We start from the raw sequence: 14,380 nt of genomic DNA, 5'->3' as shown, positions 1-14,380 counted from the left end.
GTAATTCCATCTTATTAATATAGTTACTAAGGCAGTAAAGAATGATATTGGTACAGTTAATTATTCGATCAGCATCTTTGTGCTTCCATCAACTTTTTATTAAAAATTGATTTTCTGATTGAAAATTTGTATTATTTCTCATTAAGAAACTCAGTGTTAAGAGTTTTCTAATTTTAGCATATTCTTTATAAAAATGCAGCTTTTTTAGACACAAACCATCACTGTTTCAAAATAAGGACCTTTATTGTCACTTTCTAAAGGAGAAATATAATACATCCTTGATTGTACTAGAGTTCACCAAGACTTTTAAACTATCAATTGAGTAACAGAATAAACTTTAAAATTAAAAATTATGGTAATTTTTTTAGTTCTATATTTTTATCACTGCCCTTCAGGGGGGTTCCACTTTTAATCTGCAGAATTAGTAGGTAGGTGTCAGTGGTAAACTAGATGCTGCTTCTTCCTTTCATTATCTTGTCCCCTCCACGGAGACAAAAATCAACAGCCGTGTCCAGGGAGCTTTGGTACAATGTATTTTTCTTAATGTGTGTCGAGTTTGTTAAGATTATTTTAATAACCTTTTTTTTTCTGTCCATTTTTCATAGGCTGTTTACCTGTTCTATGGAACTAAAGATTGTTTGGTGCAAGAATGTAAAGATCTGAATAAAAAGGTTGAGGTAAGCTATTAACACCTTTTCTAAAGGTTTTTGTGGGGTTTTTTCCCTTGTTGTGTACCATCGAATCAGATCCATCTGGCAAAGGAGGAGATTGCCCCACCTTCTCCAGGAGAGCATCTGGTGGTTTGAACCTCACACCTTTGGGATTGCAGTGCAGCTTCTTGACACTAGGACATCATAGCTCTCTTTTCCAAAGTTTTAGGTAGTCCTAGTGTTCTGGATTTTCTGTTAACATATTTGCCAACATATGGAGTATTTATTCTGTGTTAGACCCTTTGCTTTGTCTCTCCACAGAATCTCACCATAGCCTGTAAGACAGATACTGTTTTATTTTCATTGAACAGATGAAAAACTTGGGTTTGAAATTAAGCAATTCATTCAAATTCACATAGTTAGTGACATATAAGAAACAAACCCAGATTCCTCAAATGCCACACTCCATTGTTGAATTCTTTCACTGAAAGACCTCCATTCATAGACAGTGATGACCCACGATTCACCACAGATGAGTCATCTTAGATAAGTTGTCAGGATTTTCAAGAATATGGGGAACACTGGTGGCCTAGTGGCAAGAAGCTGCACTGCAATCCCAGAGGTACTCGGTTCAAATCCACCAGATGCTCTACTGGAAAAGGAGGGGCAAGCTCCTCATGTACTAGTCAGATCCAATTTGATGGTACACAAACGCACACACACACACACAAAAAACCAATAAAAATAAGAAGTGCCTGTTTGACAAAAAAAAACATACTCAAAGATCTTTAAACCCTAAGTTTCAGTCACGTTATATTTCACTGTTTCTCACACCCTATTTTAGTCATCTAGTGCTGCTGTAACAGAGATAGTACAGTCTTTAACAAAAAGAAATGTATTCTCTTAGAGTTTAGATATCTTAGAAGTCTATACTCAAGATCACAGCTCCAAGGGAAAGACCTCTCTTCCTGTCACCTGTAGAGAATAGTCCTTCAGCATCTGGTGACCCAGTGTTCCTTGACTTCCCCAGGTGTGTCTGTAAGGTAGAAGGAGAAGACAGTGTCCTGGGGGCATGGGAACCTCAGTACCACCAAGAAATAAGCTACAGGGCTTGAGTTCATTATTTTGGACCCAGGCAAGCCACTGTGTCTTTCTAAAAGCTGGAATCCAATAATTAAGAGTAAGCTAGGTAAAAAAGGGCAAAATTGTTGTAGACTAAGAAAATATGCACAGAGGGCCATGTTGGCCCGCTAAGGAACTCTGGTTTCATCATGAGCAGGAAGTTAAGCGATTGAAGGTGGGGGACACACTTGAATTTTATTGGTGTTAACCCAGTTGCTCTCTTAGGGATGAATAAGGAGAGTTAAGGCCTAGAGGAAGATAGACAAGGTAGAAATATGTTAGGGAAGAGATAATGGTGTTCTGGCCTAGAGTTACAGATATTTAGAGAGTGGTGTCAGCCGTTTTTAGTGATTAATTCAATATGGAGGGTAAAGGCCAGGAAGTCAGTGATTACCACCAGTGATAACCAGCTGAGTTGGGCAGCTGCGGGGATGGTGTTTCTGTGTCTGGGGAAGTAGGCAGCGGCTGGGAAACACACAGAAGACTTGCTTAACTCAGTTTTGCTCATAGGAGTGTTAGGTTCTCTATTCTGTGCAAGTGTCACGTGGGCAGTTGGATATGTGAATCTAGGGCAAATCACTTTCGTGAGCCAGTTGACAAAGTGGAAAGACTCAGCACAAAGATGGCACTTAGAGGTATAGAAATGGCTACACTTGCGCTCTCTAGAGTGCAACTCTAGAGTTAGAGAAGATAAAGGGACTTGATGCAAAGATATGAGGCCAGACAGGAAGTGGAGTCCTCCACAGTGACTGAGGGGAAACCTCTGAGAAGTAGGGGCAGTAGTTCCCAGAAAGTAGAAAGAGGATGTTAGGAGAGGTGGAGGGTGGCCAGCAGTGCCAGGTGCTGCTGAAATAACAAGTTAGAAAAGACCTGAAAACAACAGTTGGATCTGACAAAAAGAAAAAAAACACACACCATCATTGGTGATAAGGATGAAAACAGGGGAGGTGGGAAAGGTCCAGTTGCTTCAAGCTTCAAGTAGGACGTAATCTCTTGCTTGCTTTTTATTGCACGTGCAGTTCTTGCATTGGCATGTGTGGAAACTGACATTCAGAGTGAAGGCATCTATAAATAATGTGCTCAGTGTTGACTCACTACTTGCATTTCTTTAAAGTTAGAACTAGATGGTGAGCGAGTAGAGCTGCCAAATTTGGAAGGCATCATAGTTCTGAACATCGGATACTGGGGCGGCGGCTGCCGGCTCTGGGAAGGCATGGGCGATGAGACCTACCCTCTAGCCAGGTGTGTAACTTTACAGTCTGCTTTTTTTATGCCACTGTTTTCCTTAAAGAAGTCTACTGGGTTTTATGGACTTTAAAATTTTTTTTCTACAAATGTTCTTTTTTTATGTATCTCACTAATATAAATTGTTCATAAGCTAATGCTACAAAACGCTTGCCTTAACATGAGTGCGTAGATTTTATTGCAGCCTGTGATCCTTGTTTTCCTTTGTGGTTTCAGACATGATGATGGTTTGCTGGAAGTCGTTGGTGTGTATGGATCTTTCCATTGTGCTCAGATTCAGGTGAAGTTGGCAAATCCCTTCCGAATAGGACAAGCACATACAGTGCGGGTAGGTGCAATATTGCTGCAACAGGCTAATTTGTCCCACTTTATTTCTCAGTCCTTAATATGTAGGAAAGAGTGTACCCACACCTTGTGCCTGTTCTTAAGCAGTGACTTACAGCCCACTCTCTTGGGAGGGAGGAAGAAAGAGCCAGAAGGGTGGCCTTCAGTTCAGTTCAAAAAGATAAAAGGCATTCACCACAAAGGAGTACCTAAAAGCTGTAGATGAAGATATATATGTATGTTGATGTTTCAGTTTGCAACCCGAGGCTTGAATTTGTTCTTCAGTTCCTTCATTTTAAAAAATGCTGAGCGTCTTTGAGTCAGAACTGACTCATAACTGACTCTCCAGTGGTTTTCTGAAGTAGTAAAGCACGTGGGAGAGCTCAGACAGCAGCTGATGAATTCATACTTTGTACCTTTGGATTGGCACTCAGCCACCAGAGCGAGCTTCCATATTTATTTATTTATAAATATATATGTATAAATGTTCTGAAAATGAAGCACAGGAGCGTTGAGGGTCTGTGGGTGGGGTTAAGGAAGACATCCCTGGGCTATGACTTACTGGCTTTTCATGCTCTTTTGTTCCCCTCTGCCAGCTGATTTTAAAGTGCTCCATGATGCCGATGCAGGTGGACGGTGAGCCGTGGGCACAGGGGCCCTGCACCGTCACCATAACTCACAAGACACATGCACTCATGTTGTATTTCTCTGGAGAGCAAACAGACGACGAGGTCTCTAGTACGTCGGATCAGGAGGACATAAAGGAAATGGATGAAAAATGAAAACTTACTGTAGACTCCGCTCCATGGCAACAAGTGGATGCACGTTCATCCAAACTGAGGAATTCTGTCTCAGCTGTTCATTTTTAATTTCGTCTGTAATGCCATGAGTATACATTTATGTAAGTAGCATTCCAAAAACAGCCACATGTTTAGTTATAAGTTTGTTCTTTTATCAGCAAAATGCTTTGATCTTATTGTACTGACTTTTAAGAAGTCATAAAAGCCAAGACTGAGGTGCAGGGGGGGTTCATGGTTTTATTGGAAGGTGGAACACCCTGTAATGTGTGCACTGGCTTCTGTATCCTAGGACCAGACAGGTAACAGTGCCCAGCACCATCGCCTCAGTGATACTGTAATATCTTACAAATTCACTTGTCTTCTAAAAGGAAATAGCTAAAACTAGCATGCCTCAAAAAGAGACAGAAGAGGAAGGTTAAAAAATTACAGATTTCTGAGTTGGGTAGTTTACCAACTTCATTTTTTACTGAAAGACTATGTCAGGTATTTTAAAAGTGCTAAGGAGTTAGTTATTAATCAGATAAATTGCTAAAAAAATATTAATAAGTTGTAGAAATACAGTGGTCTTGTAGTATTTTTGTTTGAGTCAGTAGTGTTTAATATTCTATGTTGTTGACAGACTTGTCCCCTTTTTGTGGTCTGGAGAGAAATGGAGAAGATATTCTGCTGAAATGCTTGTTGTATTTATTTTAAAGTGAGACATCTATTTTTTTTACTTATTTATTTTTTGTCTTGTGCTGTGTTACCTGTGTTTAATGTTTGCAATCTATAATTGCATTTAATAAATTAAATAAATTCTGCTAGTCACAAAGGGAAAAACCTATTGACAAAATAATTAAAATTCATTAATCAAGAAAGATATTATGCAGTTAATATCATTCTTCAGAAGTATTTCTCAATCTTTTAAAACAGAAGAGGGAATGGGCAACAAAAACATTGCTGTACTACTTGGATAACTGCAGTTTTTTGTGGTTATGGTTTGGGGTGGGAGGTTTCCTCCCGTCCTTGTTTTTATTCAGTTTGCCAAGAAAATATTGAAAGACTGTAGTTTCCTAATTACCCAGTAGAGGATGCTCTTCTGTTACTGTTAGCCAACCTGTCCTGCTGTCTTACAATTAGCCACACCCACTGGGTATGCAGACTAGTGTTTTTCCAACAAATTACCTGTTTGTGGGTTTAGTGGTCTTTTGTGGCATTAATCTCTGAAAGATTAGAATGTATCTCCAAAGCACTACTACATGTCCCTTAATCTATTTTGGATCTGGCGTCCATGAATGAGCTTAAAAAGACTGACTCCTTTAGTCATCTTTTGGCCATCTTTTGGAGGAACAACCACCTATTAATATCTGAAGTAATCAGTATATTATATAAGATATTTTTATGTTATACTGATTCCAGGCTTGAACCAGGGGTGTTCAATTCCACCGTTGAGCGGTTTTGTGAGCTGATCTGATTTCATCTTATTCATACTCCACTCGTGGTGGGTGAGCCGCTACTGCTGCGTTGATGAGAGTTTTGTAGATGTTCTTCTCTCTGAGCAGATGCTTTGAGTAGAATTAGGTTTATCCTTTTAATAAATGGTCAAATCTTTTCTGCTTTAGAAATTCACTGTTAAATTCACTTTGCTTTAGGTTATACTTTACCTTTGATTTATAAGGCTAATTGTAGAAGGAAATTGTTAACTTGGGATATCAGAATTAAAGTAACCAAAACACTTTTTTTTAATTGCTCAAACTGTACAAGTTTAATGTTGCATTGGCTTTAGGGCAGATTTATGTACAATTCCCTCGTTTATTCCAGCAAATAGGTGTCTTAGTTATAATGCAATGAGACGTTTTTCCTTCTCAGCCTTTCATAAAGTTTCTTTTCTGTGTTACTGACTGATTTAAACACAGTTCTTATTTAGGAAAGTATCAAACCATCTCCCTTGATTCAGCAAACTAACTTTTTATAGACACATTCATCCACCATTTCAAGTAAATTTGTAGGCGTGTGCCTTGTTTTAAATAAATGTAATTTATAAGACTCATATTTGCAAGTTATGTATTATGGTAGTAACACAATCTGAAATTCTACACCTTAAAAAATAATTTACCATTTTCCTGTTCCATTTTAAGCTATCTTGATTCTTTTAAAAAGTTTCACATTCTCAGGAAGAAATATAAAGGACGTGTCCATGTGTATTTTCAGATTCTCCTCTTTTACTGTCCTAACACATTCCTAACTCCTAAGGAACCTAATAGCTTAAATTCTGAACACTTGGCAGCTCTGATAGGCCCTGTAAGTAGCTGATGATGATTCTCCATACTGCATTATGTTGAATAGAAATCAAACTGGCTTGTGTTTTAAACTACGGATTGTTTCATAGTAAGATTATGTGATCTTAAATGTATTTTATTTCCTGTGGCAGCTGTGCACCCTTATGTATCTAATGTTCATAAAGGTTTTATAGTCAAGATTGTTTCTTTTATAAAATGTGTCATAAAATGTTCCTATGTTTACTTTTTGAAATACATTTGCTTTCTTATTATTATAAAGTATACCATGTTGAGAAGTTACAAAGTCTTTTTGCCCTGTGAAAATGAATACTACCAGCATGTCAAAAGAAAAGTCATTTGCATTTGTAATATAAAGTAAGATTGTATTTAACATATATTATTAAGTTTTAAATTTACATATCTAGGAAACTTTAGAAGTTATATTAATTTACAGGATAACTTGGATCCGAATAAATGATTTCTGTTTATTCAACCAAAAAGGTCAGTAGAAATGGGTGAATGGTAGTTTTGTGTGTTTCCCCTCAGAATTATAATATTGAAGCAAGAACCACCCCTTTATATTCAGAAATATTTTTTAAGTTCAGCCTAATTTGACACATTAAAATGTTAGCAGGTTTATGAAAAGCATCCAGAAATTTTAAAAGTAGTTTTGTTACTCCATTTCAGTCTCAGCAACCAGATGGAAGAGATTGCCTAGGCTTCACATATTTCTTTTTTGTTTTGTTGTTGAGTTTTTGTCATTTTTGTTTGCATGTTAAAAGCAGCACCTTCTTTCTCAGATTCCCCTTAAGGTCTCAGTCTGCCTGCACCCCTTAATTACCTGGGGATCCTATTGAAAGTGTGGATTTGAGTCCTGAGCCCCATCCCTAACTTCCTGAATCATTGTCTTTAGAGATGAGGCACAGAAAGTGAGCATCTGGCCTGCCCGGGTGAGCTGTAAACACTGCTGGTTTCCTCGTGGGTCCACCAGGTCTTTTGCCACATGGGTACCATGCAGACAAAAAGGAATTCTTGTGTTTCCTTGATTTCTCTTACTGCTTGTTTATCCTCCAATCATTGTTTTAAAAGAACTGTGGGAAAAAACATCATTTTTATTCTAGCCTGATTGATTCATTGTCTAAATTCTATCAGATAAAATTGGTAGCTTCCATTTCTTTTCTGGAAATGTAGCCCGTGGACTGTGGTCCATGGAGTCCTGGAGGAGTTGCTCTCAGGGCTGGTGGAGTGGACCCCAGGGTGGTGTGCATCTCCAGTGGCTGGTGGAGTGGAGGGCAGTGTACATCACCAGGAGCTAATGGAGTGGATCCGAGGGCGGTGTGCGTCACCACGGGCTGATGGAGTGAACTCGAGGGTGCACATCGGCAGAGGATGGTGGACTGGACCTGAGAGCATTGTGCTTCGCCAGGGGCTGTTGGAGTGGAAGGCAGTGCACATTGGCTGAGACTGGTGGAATGGACCCGAGGGCAGTGTGCATTGCCAAGTGCTGGCAAAGTGGACCCGAGGGCAGTGCCCATCTCCAGGAGCTGGTAGAGTGGAGATCAGTGCACATCGGCAGGGAATGGTGGAGTGAACCCAAGGGTGGTGCCCATCATCGGAACTGGTAGAGTGGAGATCAGTGCATATCGGCGGGGGATTATGGAGTGGACCCGAGGTCAGTAGTATACATTGCCAGGGGCTGGTGGAGTGGAGAGCAGTGCACATTAGTGGGGCCTGGAGAGTGGACCCAAGGGCAGTGTGTGTTGGCCCCATCCATCAGCACTTTCTTTTTAAAAAATATTTTTATTTATTTTATTATTATTTGTGTGAGTGTACCATCAAATCAGATCTGACTGGTACAGGAGGATATTGTCCCTCCTTCAGCAGAGCATCTGGTGGATTTGAACCACGTACCTCTGGGATTGCAGTGCAGCTTCTTGCCACTAGGCTACCAGAGCTACCTTGTCAGCACTTTCATCTTTGGCTGCAGCTGAAGAAAGGGCTTCAATTAATAAAGTACTTCTATTAAAAAAACAAACCACTCTTTGAAAGAAAGTGTATGGAAGGCAGTGTTACAAAGACCATGTCACCTGTTTACTTTTCTACTGATTTTTACGTTTTTGATGTTTTTGCTGAAGAGGTTGCTGCTTCGAATATTGCCACATTTTTAAAGGTGTTTTGTTAAGCTGGGAAAGTACCATCAGCGTTTCTAATTTTAGTATTGTAATGGCCCATGTACTTAATTTTACATCTTTAAATACCTGTACAGACACTTGTGAATGTATTTAGACCCCAAGGCTTTGGGCTTACTACTTCTTGAATGACAGTGTTGTTCACCATTGTACTGTTGAGTCTGTATTGTGGTCAGTGTCTCCAGAGAAATGTGAATGAAAGCATTATTTCCTCCCAACCCTTCATCAAGATTTTCTGTTGAAGATGTTTGCTTGATATTTTTAATAAAATTAAAAGTACAGCACTGAAAATATGATCTTACTGGGGTTTGTTTTTTCCATAATATAGAAGTAGGTTTCTTATAGCTAGTCCAGATTTTAGTGAGTGATACAATAACTCTGGAGTTAAAAAACCACCACTGTTATCACTGCTTATTTATAGTAATTGGTTTAAGCTACAAGTTTAAGGCAAACATACTAATGCATTTGCTTTTCTTCAGAAATTGTACTTACAAAGATTACATAAAGTCTGTTCCCAAAACGTCTAGGAAGTGATGATTAATTAAAGTAAGTCTGATTAAAATGTTTGACCAAGAGGATACATAGATGAATTTAAGTGATAACACAGTTTTAAAATTCAAAAGGCAATGGCAATCTTCACCTGTTTGAGCAATGTGTTTGAAAAGGATAAACTTCAGGAATTACATAAAAGTAAGATTGGCATCCATAAGGAATACTATATATAAAATAAACAGTTATAGAGGCTACTTAAAGAAAGACTGCACTTTGGGCTTTAGAAGAGGAAGTACATGATGGTGGACCACTGTCCTGCAGACACGTGGGAACATGAGTGCAGGGTCATGGCACACACCTGGGGTCACCTCTGGATGCACCACTCCATGGTTGAGCTGCTTCTGTCTTGTTTCCAGTGAGCAGTAAATGCCTAACATCAGTTAGAAAATAAAATCTGAAGGCAGGCAGCCCTTTTAAGCAGGAATGTGGAGTGTAGCTTATGTGTCTCCATTTAACACAGTCAGGCAGTTCTGCAGCAACTGCAAGTCACCCTTTGCATGCTTCAGTTCTGGCTCTGCCGGTTCCACTAAATTTTTTCTGAATGCAGCAACTCTTCTTGTCTTAAAGTCTATGAGCTCTTGTTTTACAGACTCAGCTATTTTTTCAAATTTCTGACAACATACTTTTTGGGACATTTCAGCCTGCTGAACACCTTCTTTCTTAGCGCTTGCTTTAGCCAGGGCTCTATTAGCATTTTCTTAATCCACTAGAGACCTAGATCTTCTATACAGGAGATCCTTAGCAGCTTGACATTCTCTTAAGTAATATTTTAAAAGGTCAGAAAGTTTGAGGTCCTCGTCAGCAGACACTCGTGCTTCTATTTTTCTTGTTTTATCAAACAGTTCTGAAACTTTGAGAAAAAACTTGCATATATCTGTAGAATCCTGAGTTCCTAAAGCATATAATAAAGAACCAATCCTGTTGAAAAAATCTGCAGCACTTTTGTGTGATCTTACCATTCTATCAGATTTAGAAGATGCATCCTTCACTCGGTTATATTCTAAAAGGAAGGTTCGCTCATGCTCAAAGAAATCATCTACCTCTTTACTCCTGAAACAATTACTCTGCTGATTTAACTGTGTTTTTAAAGAAATCAAGGTTTTTTTATTTTTTCCTTGAACACTCAAATCTTGATTATATTCCAAGAACACATGGAAGTTTATGTCTTTTCTCAAAATAGAGTGAGCTGCCACACGACACAGGAATATTTCATGCATTACAACTGTCTTCTTGAATGTTGCCAAATATTCAGCTTCCAGGTCCTGCTTCATCTTTGTGAATTCTTCCTCCATCATCGACCCTTCTCCTTCTCCAAGCTTCTGTAGTTTTTCCCATGAAGCATCAAAATCAGGTCTTGGTGGTGCAGGGGGGATAACGTAACCTGCATAATCTTTTTCAAGAATGGAATCATGAAGCCAGATGAATTCTTCATGTTGTCGAACAACAGAGAACTTATTTTGTTTAAAATTTGGCAGTGAACTCTTTGTGTGAACCGTGAATTTTACTTTATCCCTCTCACTAAGAGCATCAGAAATGTCCACCTGCAAAGCAGCATCACTTTGAAGATCTACATTGCTTAAAGTCCGCGGTCTTCCTCAGGAAGTCGGGGCCGTCGAGGCTTTCTATCATGGCTGCTCCGAGGTGAGTGCTGGTGCCGATCTTAATCTTACTGTTTTTTATACAATGAACATAAGCAGCTTTGAGTTTTCACAGAAATAGCACTTAAATTTAGAGTAAAACATTATACTGTGTGGCAGCTTCTAGACCCAGATATGTTAGGATGAAAAAGAGACTATCAGTGTTCATCTTTTGTAGCCAAGAGCCCAGAACTTAAGTGAATAACTCAGGAAAAACCACATCCCCATGTTTGTAGATTGGCTCAGTTCAAAGTATAGCTGTCCCAAAGAATAATGATGGAAATAAATGGATTTGCCTCCTTGGAGAGGGACATCATGCTTGGGAGGGTGGAGGGACAGCGCAGGTGGGGAAGGCCCTCTATGAGGTGGATTGATCAGTGACTGGGTAATCGGGATGGGTGTATCAGACACAGTGCAATTGGCACAGGACAGCAGAGTTTAGGGCTGTTCTATATAGTGTAGCTATGAGTCGCAAGCGACTCAACAGCACATAACAACAACACCACCACAACTACTAACTAACAGGCTTGTCTTATTCTAAAACTGGGAGTTGGAATCAACTCGTTGGCAATGGATTTTAATGGGAGAGTGAAAAGGTATAGAGTGTATTTTAAACACCTAGCTAGCTAGCTAGAGAACTCAGCTTCTCTCATTGTTTTAGTATGTCCTATTTGTCTCTTATTTCTTCTTTATAAAAACGGGAGTTCATGCCCATCAGAGGAGTCATATACAAATGCTTGCAAGAGTGAGAGGTTGGCATGGTGGGGTCTGTGGTGAACTACAGAGCACTTGATTGTAGCTATGCAGGGAAACAGGCCAGGTGTGAACCAGACTGGTTTTTAAATGTTGGTTGGAAACTAATTATATATATTGTTGTTAATGGTGCCCTCGAGGCAAGTAAGACTCCAAGCGACCCTATGAACCAAAGATCTGAACCCTGTTCTATAACTATTGTCGTTTCCTTAATGTTTATAGAGTTTTCAAAGGCCTGTTGTTTGGGAAGTGGATGCCAATCCTCCTTCCAAGCCTGTCTTATTTTGGGAGTTCTTCCAAACACTGTCCACTATGTGTAACCATTATGGTATTTGACACACCAGTGTATATTGTTCAGTATCACAGCAACCCCAAGTACAGCAAACTGAGAGACAAGTGTTACACCACTTAGAACAAAGTTCTTCCCAAACACAATCAATGGGGGCCCTCCACCTAACTGACTTTTAACACAAAGGCCCGCCCACCAGGTCCTGATTGACTTAAACAAGAAGCTTCTTTTACAAGAGGCTTTCTCTATAAATATAGATACACACACACACATACATCATGTTGTATGTGCCGTTAAGTAGTCTGCAACTCATAGTGACCCTACATACAACAGCTCTGAAGCCTGCCCTTTCCTGAGCCATTCTCACTGACTCTGACACACCTAACCCCATTGCCCCAATCACAGTTGTCAATCCATCTCATCCAGGGTCTTCCTCTCCTGCAGTGTACATCCACCCTTCCGAGTATGATGTCTTTCTCTAAGGATTGCATGCACAAAGTATGTGAGACGGAGCTTCAAAATCCTAACCTTCAAAGAGAAGCTCGGTTTCACTCTTTCTAGGCGAGACCTGTTTGTTCTCTTGGTGGCCCATGGTATGTTCAATACTTCTCCAGCACTACAACTCAAAGGCATCTGCTGTCCTTGAAATGTCAATTAGTATTCCATCAATTCCTCGGGTTGTTTTTTTTTTACCAATTTCTTCAGTGCAGCCTCAACTTTCTCCTTCATCATCATTTTCTCTTGATCATATGTTGTTTCCTGAAATTCTTCTAAGTCTGCTAATACTTTTTAGTACAGTGAATTCTGTATACTCCTTCCATTAGTGATTCCTGGGTCATTTCAGTATTTTGCCCATCGCATCCTTAAGTATTGCAACTTGAAGCTTGAATTTGTTCCTTCAGCTTAAGAAATGCCAAGCAAGTTCGTCCGTTTTGATTTTCCAACTCCAGCTTCTTGCACACTTCATTATAATACTTTGCTTTGTTTCCCCCCACTGCCCTTTGAAGTCTTCTGTTCAGTTCCTTAACTTCCTGCTTCCCTTTGCTTTGGCTTCTCGGCACTTTAGTGTAATATTTCGAGTCTCTTTGGACATCTATCTCAGTCTTTTCTTCCTCTGTCTTTGTAATAACATTTTGCATTCTTCATGGATGATATTCTTGATATTCTCCTACAGCTTATCTGTTCTTCATTGACTGCTTAAGGCCTCGATATATATTCAGCAAAAGATATCTTTCGCCTCCAAAAGGATTATGTGGTAGGGTTTTGGTAAGGGGGTGTGGGGAAGGGGGCATCTTAATAATGCCTGGTAGAATTTTAGAAAACTCTTAATGGCCTTCTAAAAATGGTTTTTCTTTCAGCTCTCATCTGAGTTTCACATCACGTTTTGTGGCATATAACATTTCTTAATCATTTCACAAGGTATTAGAGGAAGGTGGGGGGTTGTTGTTTTTAAGGAAAAATTAATAGCTTTATTTTTCCTCAATCTACATTTAGAAATAGATGGCAGAAGAGGTCTTATGAAGTAGACCAGAGGACTATGTACAGAATCAAGAGTTCCAAACCCGAGGCCACATGGAAGCCTAGGGCTTTCCCTCAGAGGTGAGACAAGCCCTTTGGTGACTTTGGAGTTCAGCTGAGGAATTGTGCTGATCTTCAGGAGTCTGCCACTCACGTACTTATTCTTGACAGCAGTGAATTTCCTTTTCATTTACTTTGACTGCATTTTTGTCCTTAGATACGCATAGCTGTTCTTGGCCTAGGCACTGCAGAGCTGAGGGTTTTCCCAGTCTTCATTATCAATATCCTTGATTTTGCAGAGTAAGGTATCAGAGAAAGCGTGGCCTGGAGTCTCTTTTTTCATGAAGATATCCTCAGGTTAAGAAGATGGACCCTTTGGAGCCCACATGCCCATCTGTACTGGTTTCACGGAAACAGTAGATTTTAGCTGTTTCTAGGCATTTGTTTATTGATAGCTTGAACAGGTACTTTGGCATTTTGAGGTTTCTTAGCTACTTATGAAGCTCTGGCTGTAACTTTATCTGCAATTTCTTCCAACACTCCTCACCTCTTCATATAACTCTGTTTTAGAATTCATTTCTTCGCCAACATTTTCCAAAATATTGGACACTGCTGGCCGTCGGAGCAGCACCATTAGTTAGCAGGAAGGCAAAAGTGACCGCCTGGCCCTGGAGAGGTCCCAGACTGAAGTGGGTGGGCACAAACGTCTGTGATGCCATTGGGCCTGATTTCTAGATCCACACCACCGGGAATTGAGGAAGGAGTTTTTATGGTCCAGATCCATTCTGTCACCTTTTCCAGAAGTCCATTTGAACAACAATTTTTGGATTCACAATTTATTCATCATTCACTTGGCTGCCTTTTTCAAATAATGTCAAATACACCTTGTTCATTCATTTTAACCATATCTTAGCAGACTTGGCTGTGGTGTCCACTGCTAGTCACAAGAAAGCCCTGTGGAGTGAGTATGAGTAGATGTTGTTGTTGATGTGCCATCAAGTTCCTTGAGACTCATAGCGACCCTATCTACAACAGCCCTAAAC

General features: G+C 39.7%; 1 protein-coding gene and 2 pseudogenes across 1 annotated transcript in view; 2 read left to right on the top strand and 1 right to left on the bottom strand.

Annotated features, from left to right (window-relative positions):
* Nucleotides 1-689, top strand: part of DGKE (diacylglycerol kinase, epsilon 64kDa) — a 22,265-nt gene extending 21,576 nt beyond the window's left edge. The window contains exon 8 of the mRNA XM_006889260.1: nucleotides 606-689. Within this exon, the coding sequence (XP_006889322.1) occupies nucleotides 606-689 (84 nt within the window). The remainder of the gene's footprint in view (nucleotides 1-605) is intronic.
* An 8,888-nt stretch (nucleotides 690-9,577) lies between these two features.
* LOC102845309 lies at nucleotides 9,578-10,775 on the bottom strand (annotated as a pseudogene).
* Nucleotides 10,768-14,380, top strand: part of LOC102862836 — a 6,464-nt pseudogene continuing 2,851 nt past the window's right edge.

This window comes from Elephantulus edwardii, unplaced genomic scaffold (genome assembly GCF_000299155.1).
Source record: "Elephantulus edwardii isolate Elephantulus edwardi_28Jun2011 unplaced genomic scaffold, EleEdw1.0 scaffold00077, whole genome shotgun sequence".
Classification (NCBI taxonomy): domain Eukaryota; kingdom Metazoa; phylum Chordata; class Mammalia; order Macroscelidea; family Macroscelididae; genus Elephantulus; species Elephantulus edwardii.
This window is presented reverse-complemented; position numbering and strand designations above follow the sequence as displayed.